The sequence below is a fragment of the Lagenorhynchus albirostris genome, chromosome 1 (genome assembly GCF_949774975.1).
Source record: "Lagenorhynchus albirostris chromosome 1, mLagAlb1.1, whole genome shotgun sequence".
Lineage (NCBI taxonomy): Eukaryota > Metazoa > Chordata > Mammalia > Artiodactyla > Delphinidae > Lagenorhynchus > Lagenorhynchus albirostris.
In genome coordinates this window covers 134620662-134642490 of record NC_083095.1, presented here as the reverse complement: position 1 = coordinate 134642490, position 21829 = coordinate 134620662, and the positions used below count along the sequence as shown (strand labels likewise).

At 36.6% G+C, this 21829-nt stretch overlaps 1 protein-coding gene and 1 pseudogene across 3 annotated transcripts in view; one reads left to right on the top strand and one right to left on the bottom strand.

The window, feature by feature from the left end:
- Positions 1-21257, top strand: part of UBE2Q2 (ubiquitin conjugating enzyme E2 Q2) — a 69964-nt gene extending 48707 nt beyond the window's left edge. For all 3 annotated transcript variants that reach the window (XM_060154958.1, XM_060154968.1, XM_060154954.1), the window contains 5 exons: positions 3953-4011; positions 13259-13307; positions 13761-13856; positions 19142-19208; positions 21094-21257. In XM_060154958.1, the coding sequence (XP_060010941.1) occupies positions 3953-4011; positions 13259-13307; positions 13761-13856; positions 19142-19208; positions 21094-21125 (303 nt within the window). In that variant the 3' untranslated portion in view covers positions 21126-21257. The remainder of the gene's footprint in view (positions 1-3952; positions 4012-13258; positions 13308-13760; positions 13857-19141; positions 19209-21093) is intronic.
- On the bottom strand, positions 3274-3730 carry LOC132532085 (eukaryotic translation initiation factor 1-like; annotated as a pseudogene).
- Positions 21258-21829: the final 572 nt, after the last annotated feature.

Sequence of the window (21829 nt, the reverse complement as noted above, 5' to 3'; positions counted from 1 at the left end):
CTTGTGGTTTCCATTTGCATGGAATATCTTTTTCCATCCCCTCAGTTTCAGTCTGAATGTTTCCCTAGGTCTGAAGTGGGTCTCTTGTAGACAGCATATATATGGGTCTTGTTTCTGTATCCATTCAGCAAGCCTGTTTCTTTTGGTTGGAGCATTTAATCCATTCACATTTAAGGTAATTATCGATATGCATGTTCCTATGACCATTTTCTTAATTGTTTTGGGTTTGTTTTTGTAGGTCCTTTTCTTCTCTTGTGTTTCATGTCTAGAGAAGTTCCTTTAGCATTTGCTGTAGAGCTGGTTTGGTGCTGCTGAATTCTCTTAGCTTTTTCTTTTCTCTAAAGGTTTTGATTTCTCCATCAAATCTGAATGAGATCCTTGCCAGGTAGAGTAATCTTGCTTGTAGGTTCTTCCCTTTTATCACTTTAAGTATATCATGCCACTCCCTTCTGGCTTGTAGAGTTTCTGCTGAGAAGTCAGCTGTTTATCTCATGGGAATTCCCTTGTTTGTTATTTGTCCCTTGCTTCTTTCAATAATTTTTCTTTGTCTTTAATTTTTGCCAATTTGATTATTTATGTGTCTCGGCCTGTTTTTGCTTGGGTTTATCTTATATCGGACTCTCTGCACTTCCTGGACATGGGTGGCTATTTCCTTTCCCATGTTAGGGAAGTTTTTGACTATAATCTCTTCAGATATTTTCTTGGGTCCTTTCTCTCTCTCTTCTCCTTCTGGGACCCCTATAATGCAAATGTTGTTGCGTTTATTGTTGTCCCAGAGGTCTTTTAGCCTGTCTTCATTACTTTTCATCCTTTCTTTTTCTTCATTCTGTTGTGCAGCAGTGAATTCCACCATTCTGTCCTCCTGGTCACTTATCCGTTTTTCTGCCTCAGTTATTCTGCTATTGATTCCTTCTAGTGTATTTTTCATTTCACTTATTGTGTTGTTCATCTGTGTTTGTTTGTTCTTTAATTCTTCCAGATGTTTGTTAAACATTTCTCGCATCTTCTCGATATTTGCCTCCATTGTTTTTCCGAGGTCCTGGATCATCTTCGCTGTCATTATTCTGAATTCTTTTTCTGGAAGGTTGCCTATCTTCAATTCATTTAGTTGTTTTTCTGGGCTTTTATAGTGTTCTTTCATCTGGTACATAGTCCTGTGCCTTTTCATCTTGTCTGTCTTTCTGTGAATGTGGTTTTTGTTCCATAGGTGTAAGATTGTAGTTCTTCTTGCTTCTGCTGGCTGCCCTCTGGTGGGTGAGGCTATCTCTGTGTGTTTCTTAAGTTTACAATATACTGTCCTATTTGGGCCTGATCTTTTTATTTTATTTTTTTAACATCTTTATTGGAGTATAATTGCTTTATAATGTTGTGTTAGTTTCTGCTTTATAACAAAGTGAATCAGTTATACATATACATATGTTCCCATCTCTTCCTTCTTGCATCTCCCTCCCTCCCACCCTCCCTATCCCACCCCTTTAGGTGGTTACAAACCACCTAGCTGATCTCCCTGTGCCATGCGGCTGCTTCCCACTAGCTATCCACCCTACATTTTGTAGTGTGTATGTGTCCATGCCACTCTCTCACTTTGTCACAGCTTACCCTTCCCCCTCTCCATATCCTCAAGTCCATGCTGTCGTAGGTCTGTGTCTTTATTCCCGTCCTACCCCTAGGCTCTTCATGACATTTTTTTTTCCCTTAGATTCCATATATATGTGTTAGCATACGGTATTTGTTTTTCTCCTTCTGACTTATTTCACTCTGTATGACAGACTGCAGGTCCATCCACCTCACTACAAATAAGTCAATTTCGTTTCCTTTTATGGCTGAGTAATATTCCGTTGTATATATGTGCCACATCTTCTTTATCCATTCATCTGTTGATGGACACTTAGGTTGCTTCCATGTCCTGGCTATTGTAAATAGAGCTGTAATGAACATTTTGGTACATGACTCTTTTTGAATTATGGTTTTCTCAGGGTATATGCCCCGTAGTGGGATTGCTGGGTTGTATTGTAGTTCTATTTTTAGGTTTTTTTTTTTTTTTTTGCGTTACGCGGGCCTCTCACCATTGTGGCCTCTCTTGTTGCGGAGCACAGGCTCCGGGTGCGCAGGCCCAGCGGCCGTGGCCCACGGGCCCAGCCGTTCCGCCACATGTGGGACCCTCCCATACCGGGGCACGAACCTGTGTCCCCTGCATCGGCAGGCGGACTGTTGGCCACCAGGGAAGCCCTATTTTCAGTTTTTTAAGGAACCTCCATACTGTTCTCCATAGTGGCTGTATCAAATTACATTGCCACCAACAGTGCAAGAGTGTTCCCTTTTCTCCACACCCTCTCCAGCATTTACTGTTTCTAGATTTTTGATGATGGCCATTCTGACCAGTGTGAGATGATAATCTCATTGTAGTTTTGATTTGCATTTCTCTAATGATTAATGATGTTGAGCATCCTTTCATGTGTTTGTTGGCAATCTGTATATCTTCTTTGGAGAAATGTCTATGTAGGTCTTCTGCCCATTTTTGGATTGGGTTGTTCATTTTTTTGTTATTGAGCTGCATGAGCTGCTTGTAAATTTTGGAGATTAATCCTTTGTCAGTTGCTTCATTTGCAAATATTTTCTCCCATTCTGAGAGTTGTCTTTTGGTCTTGTTTATGGTTTCCTTTGCTGTGTGAAAGCTTTGAAGTTTCATTAGGTCCCATTTGTTTATTTTTGTTTTTATTTCCATTTCTCTAGGAGGTGGGTCAAAAAGGATCTTGCTGTGATTTATGTCATAGAGTGTTCTGCCTATGTTTTCCTCTAAGCGTCTGATAGTGTCTGGCCTTACATTTAGGTCTTTAATCCATATTGAGTTTATTTTTGTGTATGGTGTTAGGGAGTCTTCTAATTTCATACTTTTACATATACCTGTCCATTTCTCCCAGCACCACTTATTGAAGAGGCTGTCTTTTCTCCATTGTATAATCTTGCCTCCTTTATCAAAGATAAGGTGACCATATGTGCGTGGGTTTATCTCTGTGCTTTCTATCCTGTTCCATTGATCTATATTTCTGTTTTTGTTGGGCCTGATCTTAACTTCATTTATGTTAGCTTTCGTTTTCATTTCATTTCATTTTGGAGGACTATTTTTATGTTTATGACCCTCATTCATCATTAGATAATAAATGTATACATTCTTTATAAACTTTTTTTTTCTTTTTAATGTTTTTTTTTTTTGGCTCTTTTTCGTTTATTGCCTGAAGGAGTTACTAGTCCAAGTTAAAAGCAGACCCCAAATGGTTACATTATACAAGCTGTGAGGTTTTTAAACTTGTGACAGGGGACAGAAGGAAAATTCTACTCATTGCAAGGAAATCCTCTCTTAAGCTTCAGCGAGCCAGAAGCACTTAAAACCCATGAACCTTGAGCTGATCGTCCTTACCCAGTCTAGTCTCTACGAGGAACTGGCATATATTTTTGATGTTCTTGTCCTGATCACCCCGTAGCTGAATTACTTCTCCATATTCTGAATGCTCAATTACAGTACCATTGCAAGCAAATTTCTTCTTAAACGCCTTCGCTAGTTTCTTTTTATCGTAATCATCAGTGATCCCTTGGACAGTAGTAAGGGTCTTCCTGCCGTTTTCCTGTTGAATTCTTATATGGATATAATCCTCAGTGCCAGCAGGAAGCAGATCATCACCCTTGCATCAGCAAAGGGGTAGATAGTGTGGAGCTTCTGGATAGTGGGCATACGATGCAATCCCTTTTCCTCGGTGGAAACGGCCTGTGGAAGGCGGCGGCTGGAGAAGGCGGGTTGTGGGGACAGAGTGTTGGGAAGCGAGGGGGCTCAAGGGGGAGGCTGCTGAGTCCTTGGTGGCGGCTCAGTGACTGGGCTATAGAGTATTTTTAAATCGTCTAAATAATACAGTATTAAGGATATTCTTAAAATTAAACTTGCTTATTTGTTTTTTAGGATAACTTTCCATTTGATCCTCCATTTGTTCGAGTGGTGTTACCTGTTCTCTCAGGAGGGTAAGTTTAAGTGATTGTTTTCTTTGATAGTCTACATCAGAATCATTTGGAGGGGTAGTTAAATGCTAGGATGCCTAGAGTGCTGGGCTTTACCTCAAGGTTTCTGATGCAGTAGGACTGGGGTAGGGCCTAAGAATTTGCATGTATTAGATGGTCTCAGGTGAAGCTGATGTTCTAGGCTGGGAACCATAATTTGAGAATCATTGGCATAAACCATTATGTTTACAGGTAGAGTTTTTAATGACCTCTATTTGTATATACTTCACCTTAAAAAATCGCAAGTTTTTCAAATGTAAGATGTGATTGAGGGTTTAGAGAAAGTTAGGATTAGAGTGATTCCCACATGCCTATGATCCTAGGAATAATACAGGAAATCTCATGAGCCTATGGAGCTGGTCATTGATCTTCTAAAGGTAGTTGTCTCAGTTTGGTAGGATCAAATGGTAATTGTCATCCATTTTTTAATTGAAGCTTATATTGCCTTTTGGTGATTAGAAGTCATATGAAGGATGGGGAAAAGATCAGAATTTGTACCTAGGTTAGTTGTGAAATGTTCTGTAGATCCTCAAAGTAAGAGCAGTTAAACTAATTTGAGAATTCTGATATGCTCAGCTAATCAATTCCACTTTGTGAGACATATTATGGTGATTAAAACCTAAAAATATCCAGTCCTCTGATCATCTCTATGGTTGATATAGTAATAGTTTCATTTAGATTAAAGCAATCTGGGTGGCTATAAATGATTGAGGAAAATATTTGGAAACTTCTTGTAAATTCAGGATAAATATATAAAAATATTTTTATCAGATCATTTTGAAATCTCATGTAAACTTGACATAGATTTTTCACATTCTGTTGTGAAAAATCCCAAGAATTTTAAGAATTTATGATCTTAGTAGTTTACCACCTTGTTGTAGAGAAAACACATGAAATTATGAATAATGCCATTTTCAGTTTAAAAATCTGTTATATATTGAACAGTTTCTCTTTGATTCCTTTTACCAAATGGGGTTATTTTCCCATAATTCAAGTGAATAACTGGAATAATAAGCTGGTGACTTATCCAGATAAATCTTCTAACTTCTAATAAAGTATTTTTCCATTATACGAAAAGCCAGCAATCGTAAAAGATTAAAAGTATTGAGTACTCAACTGATTGTCAAATGTTAAATATGGACTTAAGTTCTCTGAGGTTGAAGGAGAAGGAGATTGCTTCTGGCGATAGTGATCTGGGAAGACTTGGACAAGTAGATGGGATCTCAGCTAGGCCATGAAGTATTGGGTGGGGTTTGGTCAACTGACGGAGGTTGAAGGAAAATTGTCTATATAGGCGAAAAGTAAACACAGTCACTCATTTGGGAAAGAGCATGATGTATTCAGAGTGTACCAGATCAGTTTGAGCTATAACACAAGAGGGGTAGAATTCATATAGAAGAATTATAAGAAATTGTGTTGACAATATCTTATAATTATATAGGAGCATGGATTGGTGAGCAAACTATTTCCCATGGATATTGAATTTATCTTTCTGTAACTGGTTCAGGAACAGGGACATAACAGTAAAGAGAATGTTTTAGAACGATAAATATGGTGACAGTAGAAGAGACTACAGGACAAACTTATATTCACAAAACCTGGAAGAATGCAAGCCTTGTTAACTAGAGCTGAGGCCACTGTCTTAGGATGAAGTGATGAGAACCTAAATCGGTACAGTAGTAATGGGAATGGAAAGATGAATGAAAGGTGAGTGCTGATTTCAGGCAGAATCTAAGTGATTTTGAGGCAAAATCAAAAAAACAATCTACTATTAAGTAAAGAGGAAGAATTACTGGCTGACACGGGAAGAACTAAAGAACTAAAAAGTGTGAAGCCTGATAGAACAGAGCTTGCAATCTTAGAATAAGGCTAAAGCTTGAACACTGTGACTCTGGATAGATTATTAAGCAATTTTTGTTCCAGATATTTTATATCCCACATCTCCTAGCTACTCCCTTATTTGTTTCTTGTCATAGTCAAAAAAATTTTTTAAACATAACAGCTTTATTTTGATACAATTCACATATGATAAACTTACCTTTTAAAGTGTATAATTCAGTGGTTTAGTATACTGAGAGTTGTGCAACCTTTACCACTGATTTCCATCACCTTCCAAAAGAAACTCTGTACCCATTAGCAATCACTTCTCATTCCTCCCTCCTACACCCCACCCACCAGCAGCCACTAATCTCCTTTCTGTCTCTCTGGATTTGCCTGTTCTGGACATTTCATTTAAATGGAACCAAACAAATTACAGCCTTTCGTGACTGGCTTCTTTCACTTAACAAAATTGTGGGCTTCCTTGGTGGCGCAGTGGTTGAGAGTCTGCCTGCCAATGCAGGGGACATGAGTTCAAGCCCTGGTCCAGGAAGATCCCACATGCTGTGGAGCAACTAAGCCCGTGTGCCGTAACTACTGAGCCTGCGTGCCACAACTACTGAAGCCCATGTGCCTAGAGCCCATGCTCCGCAACAAGAGCAGCCACCGCAGTGAGAAGCCCTGCGCACCGCATGAAGTGTAGCCCCTGCTCGCTGCAACTAGAGAAAGCCTGTGTGCAGCAATAAAGGCCCAACACAGCCAAAAATAAATAAATAAAATAAATTTATATTAAAAAAAATTTGTCAAGGTCCATCCACGTTGCAGGATGTATCAATACTTCATTCCATTTTATTTATGCATGGACATTTATTTTTTCCACCCTTGGGCTATCATGAATAATGCTGTGAATATTCATGTACACGCTTCTGTGTGCATATGTTCATTTCTCTTTCGCATATACCTATGTGAGGAGGCACTAGGTCCTTTGGTAACTAACTTTTTGATGAAGTACCAGACTGCAAAGTGGCTGTACCATTTACATTCCCACAAGCAATGTGTATATAACCACACTCTTCACTTCCTGTTCACTTTTCAGCCCCATGTAGTCTGGCATTGGCTGTTAGTGTTCCTAACAAACTGGTATAGCTGATAGGGACTTTGGTATTGGACAGAAGTCCCTTTTCAGGCTCTGTCATATCTGATTATCAGATTTCTCAGCAACACTGAAACATTTTTCCCTTGGCTTCTGACTGCCTCTTCTCAGTCTCTTTTGCTGGAAACTCCTTGTTCACTTAACTTCTACCTGTTGGAGTTCTTCAGAATTTAGTACTGGGTCCTTTTTTCTTTTCCCTTCATTCCTTTGCCTTTTTTTTTTTTTTTTTTTTTTTTTGCGGTACACGGGCCTCTCACTGTTGTGGCCTCTCCCGTTGTGGAGCACAGGCACTGGATGCGCAGGCTCAGCGGCCATGGCTCACGGGCCCAGCTGCTCCACAGCATGTGGGATCTTCCCGGACCGGGGCATAAACCTGTGTCCCCTGCATCGGCAGGCGGACTCTCAACCACTGCGCCACCAGGGAAGCCCTCCTTTGCCTTTTTTTAAAAATTAAAATTTTAATTGAGTTAATTGTGTATTTGCACACAGTTGTAAGAAATAATAGAAATACCTTGTACCCTTTGCCTATTTTCCCCAGTGGTACCATTTCTGCAAAGCTGTAGTATAATATTACGAGGAGGCAGTGATACAGTATGAGACAGTGATACAGAGATAGTGATACGATAAGTAGAGATTATTCAGATTTTCCTAGTTTTACTTATAACTCGTGTGTGTATGTGTGTATTAAGTTCTATATTGAGTAGGTTTGTGTATCCACCACCACAGTCAAGGTACTGAACAGTTCCAACACCATGAGGATCCTTCTTGAGGCCCCTTTAAACCATACCCATTTTACTGTAATGCCCCCTCTTCCCTTAATTCCTGGCAACCACTAATCTGTCCTGCATTCTTAGTATTTTGTCATTTCAAAAACAATTTACATAAATGGAATCATACATTTTTGGATTGCAAACTTTAGGGATTAGCTTTTTTTTTAACTCATAATTAGAGAGTCATCTAAGCATCTGACTACTTTGTTCCTTTTTATTGCTGAGTAGTATTCCACGGTGCACCATGTACCACAGTCTGGTTAACCAGTAATCTGCTTTAGGACTTCTAGACTGATCTCAGTGTTTGGGTATTACAAGTAAAGCTGCTATGAATACTTGTGTACAGGTGTTTTTTGTGAATGTATTGTCCTTTTTCTGGGATACAAGTCCAGGAATGCAATTGCTGGGTCATATGGTCATTGCATATAGAGTTTTTAAAGAAACTACCAAACTGTTTTCCAGAGTTGCTTTACCATTTTACATTCTTACCAAGAATGTGTGAGTGACACACTTTCTCCACATCCTTGCCAGCATTTGGTGATGTCACTTGTTTTTATTATAGGCATTCTGTTAGGTGTGTAGTGATGTCTCATTGTGGTTTTAACTTGCTTTCCCTAATATTCCCCAGTGTTGAATATCTTTCATGTACTTATTTGACAGCTTTATATACTCTTCCAAGAGATATCTGTTCATGTCTTTTGCCAGTTTTCTAATTGGATTGTATTTCGTTGAATTTTGAAAGTTTTAAAAATATATTCTACATAATAGTCCTTTGCTGGATATGTGTTTTTTTTTTTTTTTTTTTTTTTGCGGTACATGGGCCTCTCACTGTTGTGGCCTCTCCCGTTGCGGAGCACAGGCTCCGGATGTGCAGGCTCAGCGGCCATGGCTCACGGGCCTAGCTGCTCCGCGGCATGTGGGATCTTCCCGGACCGGGGCACAAACCCATGTCGCTTGCATTGGCAGGCGGACTCTCAACCACTGCGCCACCCGGGAAACCCTGGATATGTGGTTTTTTAATTTCTTCTAGTATGTAGCTTCATTTCATCTTCTTAACAGAATCTTTTGTAGAACAAAATATTTTAGTTTTGATGAAGTCAAATTTATAGATGTTTCTCCTTATATAGATATGCTTTTGGTGTCAAATCTAAAAACTCTTTGCCTAGTCCTAGATCCCAAAGATTTTCTCCTACCTTTTTTTCCTCAAGGTTTTACAGTTTACAGATAAGTCTGTGAATCATCTGAATTAAATTTTGCATAAGGTATGAGGTGTAGGTCATAGATTTTTGCCTAATGTCCAGTTGCTCTAGCATGATTCGTTGAAAAAGCTCCCATGGCTTTTGAAATATTTCTATGTGCCAGTGACTCCCAGGTTCGTATCTCACATCCCTATGTCTTTTCTGCTTCCAATATCCTTCTGCCTTCTTGACACCTCAACTTGAATGTCTCTTATACAGGCATCTCAAACTCTTCAGGACAAAAACTTGAACCCATCTTCTTTTCAGTTTCCCTTCCCCAGTCTTGCTTATCTTAATTAATGAACCTAGGAGTCATTCTTTACATCACCTTTTCCTCATTTTCCTTTGATTCTCCCTTTTAAAGAGTTCTCAGATCCAATTACTTGTCTCCATTTTTGTTGCTACCACCATCAGTTCCCAGTTGGATCACTTCAGAGGATTCCTGATCAGACTCCTGCTTCTATTCCCTCATTCATAAAGCTTCTCTAGAGTGAGCTTTTACAAATTTGTTCTGATTATGTTGCTCCCCTGCTTAAGCTCTTCGCATGTCTTCCCACTGCTCCTACAGGTTGATGTCCTTACCATATTCTGCACGCCCTCTGTGATCTTGCCCTTGCTTTCCTCTTCAGTCATCTTGTTGCTACACTTTTCCTCTCTGAGCTAATGCCCCACTAGTTGTCTTTCAGCCCCTAGTGCCGAGCAGACTCTTTCCTCATGACTTCCATATACATTTCCTCTGCCTGGAATGTTATTCCCACCCACACTTCAATTCCTGCAGGTCTCAGCCTGTGTGTCACTTTTAGATATGCTGTTCCTGACCAGCAAATTTAAAATAAGCCTCCTGGTTTTTCCTACTCACAGAACTCTGGGTCTCCATCCCCCACTTTATTTGTTTAACATCTGTTATCTTTACTGGATTGTAAACATCATGAAGGCAGGGTCATGTCAGTTTTCTTCATTGTATGCTCTGTGTCTGGTTCAGTGCTTTAGCATCCATACTATATATGCAGTAGATATTTTTGAATGAATGAATGAGATAGGAAAATACAGTAAGTTAGCAAGATGTAGGCAATTTAGGGTAATATACAATTCCCAGTCCACTGGTATTTTTATGAGCTATATTATTGAGCCATCGAAACTTGACCATCTTTCTTGCTTAGTCCAGGGTGTAGTGTAGTGAGAATCAGAAAGATTATTTGATGATAATACAATATATTGTGAGAGAGCTGTTTGTAGGCAACTGAAGATGCTTTATTGGTTGATATAGTAAGAAGTATTCTTTGTGCCCCAGTCATCCACAAAGAAAATACTTCTACTTCTAGATGACCATGGGTTGTTTCTGTCTGTATTGAGAGAACATTATCTTAAGAAACTGGTTTTAAATGTCAGCATTTTCTTTATCCCTCTCTTAGGGCTCTGTTCTTAGAATCCATTGCCCCTTTCCTTACCTCGAAAGGGGAGGATTATGATTGTTCTGTGTGGGCTGATAAGCCTGTCTTTTTTTTTAATGTCATTATCAAGAATTTGACTATAATATAAAAATTTTATTTCTCATCTCTGTTTTTTGGATCATGTCATATGATTTAAGAATCATGTTGTGTGATTAATGTTACTTGTTGTCCCCTTAAGTACTGATTAATGGAATCTGTTGTCCCCTCAAAGCAATTAAGTGATCATCATAGACTGTGGGTGGGGAGGTTAGCTGGCAAACATTCTTGCAGGAACCTTCTAGTAAAACAAAAATTCTATAAATTGAATGCCTGAAGAGGCTGAGCTTAGGATACTGTTTGCTATACAACTTTGGCAATTGAAAATTTTTTTAAGTTGAAAATATTACTATGCCCATGTATATGGCATTTTATCTTTAGATGACTCTTAGATTATTATTATTTTTTTAGTGTTCTTGGATTGTCTCAATATTCAGCAGCAACTCTTTGGAGGCAAAGAGCAATAAGCGCTTGGAATACATATTGATAAAATGATACAGTACAGAAGTAGAGTTGATAAAATGATACAGTACAAAAGTAGAATTGGCTACTTTTTTTAGGTGTAAATGCTGCTGACAGTATATATTAAGGAAAAGCTTAGTAAGTGTATATTAAGGAAAAGTTTAATATGCATTAATATATACTTAGCTCACTTTTTGCATAGGTACTAGAACTACTTCTGTCTTGTGTTAGACATCCAACAAACATTTTTATAGCTATTATGTGCTTGTAGAAAATGTACTTTCTTTTGATCTACAAGTATGAAAACTTCCCTTCTTCCCTCCTGACAAGACTCTCCACCCCAAAATGAAGAGTGGGGTGCTAAAAGGGAAGGTGGTCGTTAGATAATTCGTGACTCAGTGTCATCTACAAATCTCCTTTTGCTAAAATGTTTCTCTTTAGCATTTCTGAAGTGTAAGGACCAATGAGTGTAACGAGTGTTAACTCATTAACAGATTACTAGACTTTGAGCAGTTCTGGAGGAGCCAAAATCCAAATGAGAACTTGGATCTTGTAATTCTGTTAAATCAGCAAGTGCTTATTTAAAGCTGACTATATACAAGATGCACTTTGAGCCCAGTGGGAGATTCAAAGAATTGGAGACAGATTTCTGAGTTTCAGGAACATAAGAGAATATACAAAGTTTAAAATCCCATGATTCTCCTCCCTAATTTAATTTTTTGGAGTGTTTTTCTTTCCTTCGTATTAAACTTTTACTTTGAAAGTTCCCAGAAGTTGGGACAAGCAAGTAAGAGAGACAGTTGCCTAAATTCTTCAGGATGGGGGTAGTTACTGACTACTTTATGATAGTGAATAATTTCACTGTAACTGTTTTTACTAATGGTCTACAGTAGAAGTTTTTAGATTGCTTACTTATGTGTAATTTGGTTTAGTCAACACAGGGATGCATTTGGTTAGCCAGAATGCAAAATTTGCTGGCTAGAATGGTCTTGGAAAGTTTTATGGGGCAGGGGGGAATATGGCATTTGGAAGAGTAGGCAGCAGTGGGAATCTCAGGCAAGGAAGGGAAAGGCATGGGCAAAGTCCCAGAGGACAAAAAAAATTTGTGGTAGACTCACTTTTCACCTAGACCTGATCAGTGGTCTTACCTTATGTATTTTCAAGATTACCACAGTTTTTCTTCTGTAATTACCATTCCTTTGATTTTATTTTTAAGCATGATATTTAATGATTTTTTTTAAAGATTCGAGCTCTTTTTTTAAAGAATAAATTTAGTTATTTTTATTTATTTATTTTTGGCTGCATCGGGTCTTCGTTGCTGCGTGCGGGCTTTCTCTAGTTGTGGCGAGCGGGGGCTACTCTTTGTTGCGGTGCACAGGCTTCTCATTGCAGTAGCTTCTCTTGTTGCGGAGCATGGGCTTCAGTAGTTGTGGCACATGGGCTCAGTAGTTGTGGCTCGCAGGCTCCAGAGCACAGACTCAATAGTTGTGGCACACGGGCTTAGTTGCTCTGCGGCATGTGGGATCTTCCCAGACCTAGGGCTCGAACCCATGTCCCCTGCATTAGCAGGCGGATTCTTAACCACTGCACCACCAGGGAAGTCCTAATGTGTTTTAAAGTTTAACATTAAAGGAGGAATTACTTTGTTTGAGAAAGTGTTAAAAGGCTGAAGAATCTTGATCTAAATAATGATTTCCTAACAGAGATCTGGGAAATCCCCAGTAACTGTCGTTGGTTCAGAGAACAGTCCTCAGGACTGGGAAGAGAAATAGGGGAGTCCCAGAGAGGGGCTCCATGGTCAGAACCATTTGATCCTCAAAACAGAATGAAAAAAAATTTTAAGTATAAATATAAATGCAGATGTTCATTATTATAGATAGGGTAAAGTCACTCCTATCAGAGGAAAAACTTTTGGCTGTGTAACATGATGGTGGAGAAATCTTTGGTTGAGTAGAACAGTTGAAGGCCATATAAGGAAATTTTTCTCCCCCATTTTCTCCCCCATTCTCTGGAATATTTAGGGCTAAGTTCTTAGTTTCTGATACCTTAAAAGTCTTCTGTTATTAAGAACTACTATTTAAAAAAAAAAGACATTTAGATGATGACATCAGAATTTTAGAATTACCCATAGTCCTGTAACTCTTAACAACTATTTTCATTTTTGCATGTTATCTTCTAATCTTTACTTGTATGCATACTTTCTTAGTAATGGTACTTTAAAAATTGATGAAGAAGGAATACCAAGATCTAGAGAATTTTGTATGATTCCGTTTTCTTTTTAAGGTATGTGTTGGGTGGTGGAGCATTATGCATGGAACTACTCACAAAACAGGTGACTATTTTCTTATGGTACTCGTGTTTTTCAAACATAGAGTGTTTTAACTATGTAAATTAGATTCTAAGTGGACAAAGCTCTTTGTAATAGTACCTACCTTAACATAATTTTTGTTTTTTGCTAAAAGCACCTACTTTTAATAATGAAAGCTTTTTAAACCAGTAAAATGACATTGTACTTGCTGCTTAATCTATGCTAGGATGGGCAATAAGAGTGATGTATATTTAAAGTTGTAATTTGCTCATTTTTAGCACTTCGAATGTTGGTTTGCTTTGCTTCGTTTTTTGTGAGATTTTGGAAATGGTCCAACTTTACTTTTACTCTTTGACCACAAACTTCTTAACATTAATTTGCTGTTATTGAGTCATTATATGCCATTTTCTTAAGCTTTCCTAACTGGGAATCAAGAATACCACTGTGTTTTAAAAAAGTGTTTTCTTCTTTCTGTAGGGCTGGAGCAGTGCCTATTCAATAGAATCGGTCATCATGCAAATCAATGCCACCTTAGTCAAAGGCAAAGCCAGGGTGCAGTTTGGCGCAAATAAGGTACTTTTATTAAGAATGTCACATAAACTATAAGATATATTTCCTGTTATCTTATGAGGAGGCTTCTTTCTATTCTCTTAGTTTTTGTTATTTCTACTATAGTTAAATATGTCTATAATTTGAAATTTATTCTTGGTTTATATATACTAATAAGTAAAAAAATTATATGTAGTTGTAAGTTTCCAAAAATTGAGATCATGTTGTAATAGTTAATTCCCAGTGAGCATATACGTGCTAGGCTGTAATCTAAACTTTTTATTTGTATTAACTTTCAGTCCTCTTAATAACCTAAAAGTAGGTACTGTTATTGTCCTCATTTTGTAGATGAGGAAACTGAAGCACACAGAAGTTAGTAACTCGTCTAAGGTCACAGGTGGCAGAGTGAGGATTGGAACCAGACTTTCTGGCCGTTAGTCTCTGCTCTTAACCGCTGAGTTCTTTTCTTTATTCACTTACTATATCAGAAATATCTTTTCATGTCCAATTGTAGTTATCTATAAACACTTAAGTGGACACTTAAGGATGTACTCTGAAGTTAGTATGTTTTGGAAAAATATGTGATGGAAATCATCCTGACCTGACATTTAAAAAAATCTGGATGTTCCTAAAGTTTCTTGTGAATTTTGTATTAAATGCCTATCCAAATAGTACTAAATCTAAATAGGTATTTATAACTGTATTGCACATCAAATCGTGAACCCACTAGAATCTTAACTCACAGGGGAAGCAAAAAATTGAAAAGGCTGTTTTACACAATTATATACTTGGGATAATATTATAAAATAACTTACTTTTAGCTTTTTAAACAGCTATTTCTTTGCATTAGAACAAAGTACCATTTTGTATAAAATCTAGAAGTTAATTGAAAAGTAGTGAATTGCTTATAACTACATTTAACTAGTGTTTCTTAACAGTGTATGTATTTTAGGTATTTTAAATGTGGCAATAGAATGATGTATTAGAACATCAAAACTTTGTTTTTCTAAATGACAATTTATGCTCACTATACAATACAAATAGAAATAAATACAAACTAAAAAAGTCATCTGTAATTTGAGTGTCTAGAAATACTATTAGCATTTTGGTGTACTTCCAGTCTTTTAAATTTTCTTCCTGGCATTTATTTATATGTAGAACTTGATGTTAAATTTCATCATTTTTTTTTTTAATTAGCATGTTTTTCCCATTAAGAGAAAATACAAAAAGCTTAGAACAGTGATTTTTTTTTGAGTAATTGAAAGACCATTTTTACCAATAACTCACACTGTAAACTTACCTCTCTGGGCATCTGTATCTTTACCTGAAATAAAATTGATCTGGATATTTTAAGTTTCTTCCAGTTTTAACATTCTGTAATAACAATACGCTATCTTTGTTCAGTGCTGTAATTCCCTTGGAATCAATCAATTTCAATATAATTGCCTTAAACCTTTACATTTTCATAATTGTAGTTTTGTTAGCAAGTAAATATAACCATTTTATATAGAGTGCCAAGTTAGGCAGCTAAATATGTTTGCATATTAGAGTATGTCTTAGAAGGTGAATTTTTTTAATTGTCAAGGTGAAACCTTACCCTTCTATTTTTTTTTCTTATTAAGAAATATTTGTCAGTTAAGAATGTAGAAACTTTGCATGATGTAATATGAGTTTTACCTTCCCTTCTACTCAGCAGGGAATAGTCTGAATGTTAACTTTAAAAATACTACTATCAAAAAAGTAAGGTGCTAAATGGTGTTAAAAATACGCTACCATTTGTGTAAGAGGGATAGACAAGGACATATTATAGATGTGCTTTTATAAGCAGAGAATATCTCTGGAAGGATATTCAAGAAAATGCTAATAACGATTATTTCTGACAAGGGAGTGTTGAAATATTGAGGGGGCAGGTTAGAATTGGGAGGGAGACTTTACTGTAAATCATTTGTGCTATTTGAATTTCTTTTTGCCATACAACTATTCAGAATTATTTAAAATATAAAAAAATACTGTCAGCTATTGGTTCAAAATAAATGAGTTTGTACCCTAAAAAACTTATTAAAATGAGATAATATACGTAAGTACTGAAAAACAGAAAAAGTTGCCCATCCACACACATGAAATTTGGAGATAGGGTCAGATGGATAGAGCTGAGGATCTGCAGCTATGCCTGGGACAGAAGGATCTTGGCAAAGCTGGTTTTCTTATTCAGTTAACATGGAATAGAATATAGACTGTAACATTAACTCTAGGCTATAGTAGTGAGAAAGCCTTCTAAAGTAGAGGTCTGATCATATGACTTTTAGCAGGAATTGGGGGTTTAGATAGGCAAGACAGTGCCTTCTAAGAAGCTTCTGTTCACTGTTTGGAGGGTAATGGTAGTTGAGCTAAATAGTGAAGTCCTAGAGCACACAGCCCTAACTAGCTATTTCTATCATCAGGAAAGGCATCTGTCTTCTCTACAGCCCATAGACCTCCAATTATTTACCTATAGGATCCCCTAGTCAGTGATCACATTCAGATGAGAGAACTGATTTTTTTTTTTTTTCCCTGGGGGAAGTTGTTACCTATACTAAGCACTCCAGTCTTCTATTATAAATGAGCGAGACTGGGGAGCCGAATCTGGGAACCTTGAATAATCCCGAGATTCTCCAAGGGGACTAAAGTGGTTTCATGTTAGTTGTATCCACAGTTCTCATCAGCAGCAGATACAATCTTCAGAGGAAAGCATTTCTAATTTAAGCCTGTAAGATTCTCAAAGATTAAGATCAAGCAAATACGAATTCAGTGAAAGATGACAAGCACATAAGTAGACAACCTAACATACATGAGAACTGGCAGAAACAATGAATAAGAGATACATATTCCCAAAGACTTGAGGTTTTGGAATTAGCAGATACTAGAATTTTGAGAAAATGAATAATTATATGTAAAATCTAGTGTAAAGAAAAAAGAATCATAAAATTGAGCAAATGATAAGACCAGGAATGATGAGACAGATCTGAAAAAGAATGAAATAGAATTTATAGAAATGAAAAATGTTGAAATGAGAAACAATAGATTAGACATCAGAAGAGAGAATTAATTGATTAGAAGAAATAACTCAGAATGTTGCACAGAGAGACCTGGGGATAGACAGTACAGCAGAAGTTAAGAGGTAGAGATCAGAATGAGGTCTAAAACATGTCTTATTCGAATCCCAGGAGGAGATAATAAAATTATATTAAAGAGAGAAATAGAAACCAGAAAGTGAAGTTGTAGAAGCAGGCCCAAATAAATAAGTCATAACAAATAAAAATGGACTAAAGTTACCAGTTAGTTCAAATTAAAAAGTGGTCTTGGGCTTCCCTGGTGGCGCAGTGGTTGAGAGTCCGCCTGCCGATGCAGGGGACACGGGTTCGTGCCCCGGTCTGGGAAGATCCCACATGCTGCGGAGCGACTAGGCCTGTGAGTCATGGCTGCTGAGCCTGCGCGTCCGGAGCCTGTGCTCTGCAGCGGGAGAGGCCACAACAGTGAGAGGCCTGCGTACCGCAAAAAAAAAAAAAAAAAGAAAAAAAGAAAAAAAAAAGTGGTCTCTAAGAAGTGTATTTGTTTATTTATTTTTATTAAAAAATTTTTTTGAAGTATAGGTGATTTACAATGTTGTGTTAATTTCTTTTGTGTTAATTTTTTCCTGTACAGCAAAGTGACTCATTTATACATATGTAAATATATTATTTTTTATATTCTTCTACATTATGGTTTGTCACAAGAAGTATATTTAAAATGTAAGGATACAAAGAGATTGAAAAAAAAATTTTTTTTAAAGAAGAACGATAAAGATAGGCCAGTATAGGCATACCTTGGAGCTATTATGGGTTCAGTGCCAGACTACTACTTCGATAAAGCCAGTATCACAATAAAGCAAGTCACATGAACTTTTTGGTTTCCAAGTGCTTACAAAATTTACACTATACTGCAGTCTATTAAGTGTGCAATAGCCTTATGTCTAAAAACCAATGTACATGCCATAATTAAAAAAAACTTTACTGCTAAAAAATGCTAACATTTACAACATCATCTGAGTATTCAGTGAGTTGTAGTAGTAACACCAGAGATCACTGATCGCAGATCACTGTAACAGATAGAGCAATGAAAAAGTTTGTGTCACATTTTGGTAATTCAAAATATTTCAGACACACAAAATGAGCCAGTGCTGCTGGGAAAAATGGAGCCTATAGACCTGCTCGACGCAGGGTTGCCAGAAACTTCAAATTGTAAAAAAGGCAATATCTGCTAGGTGCAGTAAAGTGAAGTGCAATAAAATGAGGTTTGCCTGTATACACTAACAAAAAGATGATGTAGCTGCAGTATCAAACAATTTGATTTTGGAACAGAAAGCATTAGCAGCTACTTAATGATGAAAGTCTCATTTAACCAGGAGGATATAATTTTTTACTTTGTCATGCTACCTATCATTTGTTGAGAGGAAAAAGCAGGGGACAGTGACTGACAACAATAGGCTGTACATTAATTTTCTTGTATAACCTTAAGGATATACAAGGAAACTAATAACAGTATTTAATTTGGATAGAAGAAGGGAGGTGGATAGGGGAGGAACTGGGTGGTTTCAGGACAGGTAGGAAGGAGAGTTGTTACTTAGAATATGTTTATACATTTATTCTTATGCTGTGTGAATTTATTTAAAAATTCTGTGACATAATATAATAGGTGTGTACCACTATGGAGAATGCTTATGATGTATTAACTGGAAGTTAAGATGTAGGCCAGTTGTACTCATGGGGATAAAATTAATGCTAAACTTGGCCCCTTAAAAGAGGTTCTGATCTAGAAGTTAACAAAAGAAGACTCCTTTAGTAATGGCTTGATGCCACTTGGACATTCTTTAGATTTTTAACTCAAAATGTCATTCATATGTGTAGTCCTTAAAGCCTAATGTTTCCTTACCTGAAGGTAATATTTTGTAGTTCTTTTTTTTTTTTTTGATGGAAGTTATGAGGAAGAGTTTTTCTACTTGCATCCAAATAGCATCCTTTAACTTTATTCATAAAGCCTTGTACTTGTGCAGTGGTAGGAGGACTTATAAAAATGAACTGTGAATTTTGTAGATCTTTCCTAGAGAACAGTTATGGTTTTGTTGTCCCTCTAAAATGGTAGAGAATAATGAAATTGAGAAATTTATTTTGGAAATGGAAATATAACTTAGTTTCCTGTGTTCTTTTAAGTACAGCAGTGATGCATCCATAAATTATTTGTAATGATTTTCATCTACTTATAGTTTTGATATAAAATGTATAATTCTCTTTCAGAATCAATATAATCTAGCAAGAGCCCAACAATCCTATAATTCCATTGTACAGATACATGAGAAAAATGGTATGTTTAGTTAAATAAGTATTTATTGCCATTTATGAAATTTTACATAATGTACTGTTGATATTTATCGTTTTATTCTTCTGTTTTTGCTTTAATTTCTTACAAAGTACAGCCACTACAGTGAAAAACTTTAACCTGAGGATACATAGTGTTTCATTCAAAATCTTTGTATCCTAAATACTTGGCCTGCGAACCTCTGAGTCAGAGTCAAGATTTTTGAGTAGATTGAGGAATGGATCACTTTACTCACTTGAAATGTATGGTATTAGGATAGGAATTGAGTTAAAGGCAACTCTAAAGGTGGAGTTCTTGCTGTTAATACTGAGTAAATGCAGTCAGGATCATGAACCAGTTTCTGAAACATCTTCAGACTACTTAATGCTTTTTGACAATTGTACACATTTATTTATTCAAGTAAAAAAGTACTGATTTCAGTTTATACTTAAGAATATTTGAGTTGTAAATTTTAAAAAAATATTAAAATATCTTTCAAAACTTTATTGGCCTTTTAAAATTTTGCTTATTTTCACAATGCATGTTTGGAGCTTTTGTCTCTAATAGTGAGGCAATAAACAAGTAGACCTGGAATCAGAAGACCTATTATCAAGTGGCATTTGTGTCACCCATTAGCTAATGGGTAATTAGTCCCATTACCGCTCAGCCTCAGTTTCCTCATCTCTAAAATTGGCATGATGTCTGTCTTGCCGAACATGAGGAAAAAGCGAGTAGTGTGTACGCACAGCATTTTATAACCAAGTGCTGATATTCGTGGTAGCTGGGGTAGTGAAACTGATGCTTTTTTGTGCAGAGTAAGTAAATTGATAGTAAGTAGTTTTCTTCAAGAGTATTTACAGTAAAGTGTTCTTTACTTTGCTAGAATGTGGTAGTTTGTGACTTAGGATTTGTGTTTTGTGTGTGCTCACTTTTATTTTAATGACAGAGCAAACTTGCCACTTTTGCAGTGACTGCTTACTTCTGAAAGAGTAGTATTCAGAACAATTTTCAAGCTTCTGAAGAGGGAAATGATAAAAAACTTGAGGACAAAGCTGGGTTTTCATAATAATAATCTCCAGGACCCTAAATTAACAGACCCAAAGACTCCTGTATGCTACTTCATTAACCACGTGGATGCTTCACAAATCTTGGTATATTCATACTGTTCCAATGGCAATTTCGTACCAAGCAGTACTTAATCTCATTTGCCTTTTTAGAGAGAGCTTATATTTTTGTTGAGCTTAGAAACATATTTTTTTCTTATGTCTTATTTTTTGTTAAATTAGATGTTGTAGTCAGCATTCAAAAATGTTTATGGAAACTGTATTTGAGAAAGTGTGGGTGTGTGTATAATTAGCTATGGTGAAAGAGCAATAGATTCAGATTCAGGAGATGGCTTCTAGTATCTTCTGCTAAATCTGATCTTGGGCTTACTTAATCAGTGCACCTGCTGAGATGGCACCCTCACTGGTAAAATGACATCACTGCCTGATGACAGTCCAAGTTCCTCTTATTCTAAAATACCAGGATTTTGTTTGGGGGATAGCTGTTTTCAGTGTGGTTTCCTTTCAAATACCAAATTGAAATGAAATATAAAACCTAGCTTGTTGCCTAATATTTCCACACTGTTCTCTTTTGGTAGAAATGCCATTAATATAGAGATCTTATATTGAAAACTCAAGTACAGTTTATTCATAGAAAATAACTTTATATTGTGAACATAAATATCAAAATGCTATGTTACCAACCTAAGTGTAAGTTTAATTTTTACAGTAGTTTACAGAGGAAAATTATGGGTAGAGAAAGTATCTAACCTTGGTAAAATGCCATTGCTCTTAGTTGGTTTAAGAATTAAAATATTTTAACTGTTTTTTTCCCCATTCTTTTTCAGGCTGGTACACCCCTCCAAAGGAAGATGGCTAAATGTGTTGACTTTTGTATGTTTGGACCAATGTTGCTTTAAAGAAAATCTTTCCAACATGCAGACACAAGCTTTGAGTGCCCCTATAACAGCAGTACCGAAGATGTTAGCTAATAGATATTTTAGTGGATAATCTGTCAACTGATCCAGTATAAGTTACAGCCTTTCCATTTTTCTCATTTTAGGTATCTTGGACTGAGCAGTGGGGCCTTTACTATATTTTTCCTGATAAATACACATACTGGCCACTCCTTATCTCTTTCCTTGAAAGGTGAAATGTGTTAAGCAGACAAGTCAGCATCAGGTTACTGAAGTTGCAACTTGAGGGCAACTTTCCCATTTTGAGCTCATGTGTTATGAGGATTTGCAATATATTGTTCCATTTAAAGCCAATAAAAGTTTAATTGATGTTTAATATTGGTTTAGAAAATTTAAGATGTTCTAAATCACAGTAGCTTTTTCAGGTTAAAACCATTTTATGATATTGCCAAAATAATGACAGGAAACATACTTATTAAACTGTTAAGATTTTTTTTTTTTATGGCTATGAAGATCTGAATTGTTTTTCCAAGATTTGCTCTTTAGTAAGTTGTACTTTTTAGGCAAAGCAAAGCAAGGCTGTGCCAATTCAGGCTTGTAAGTAGTCATTTCCACTGGGGCATCAGAGTCTTGCTGGGCTGAATCTGCTTCTTGTTGGTTCAATATT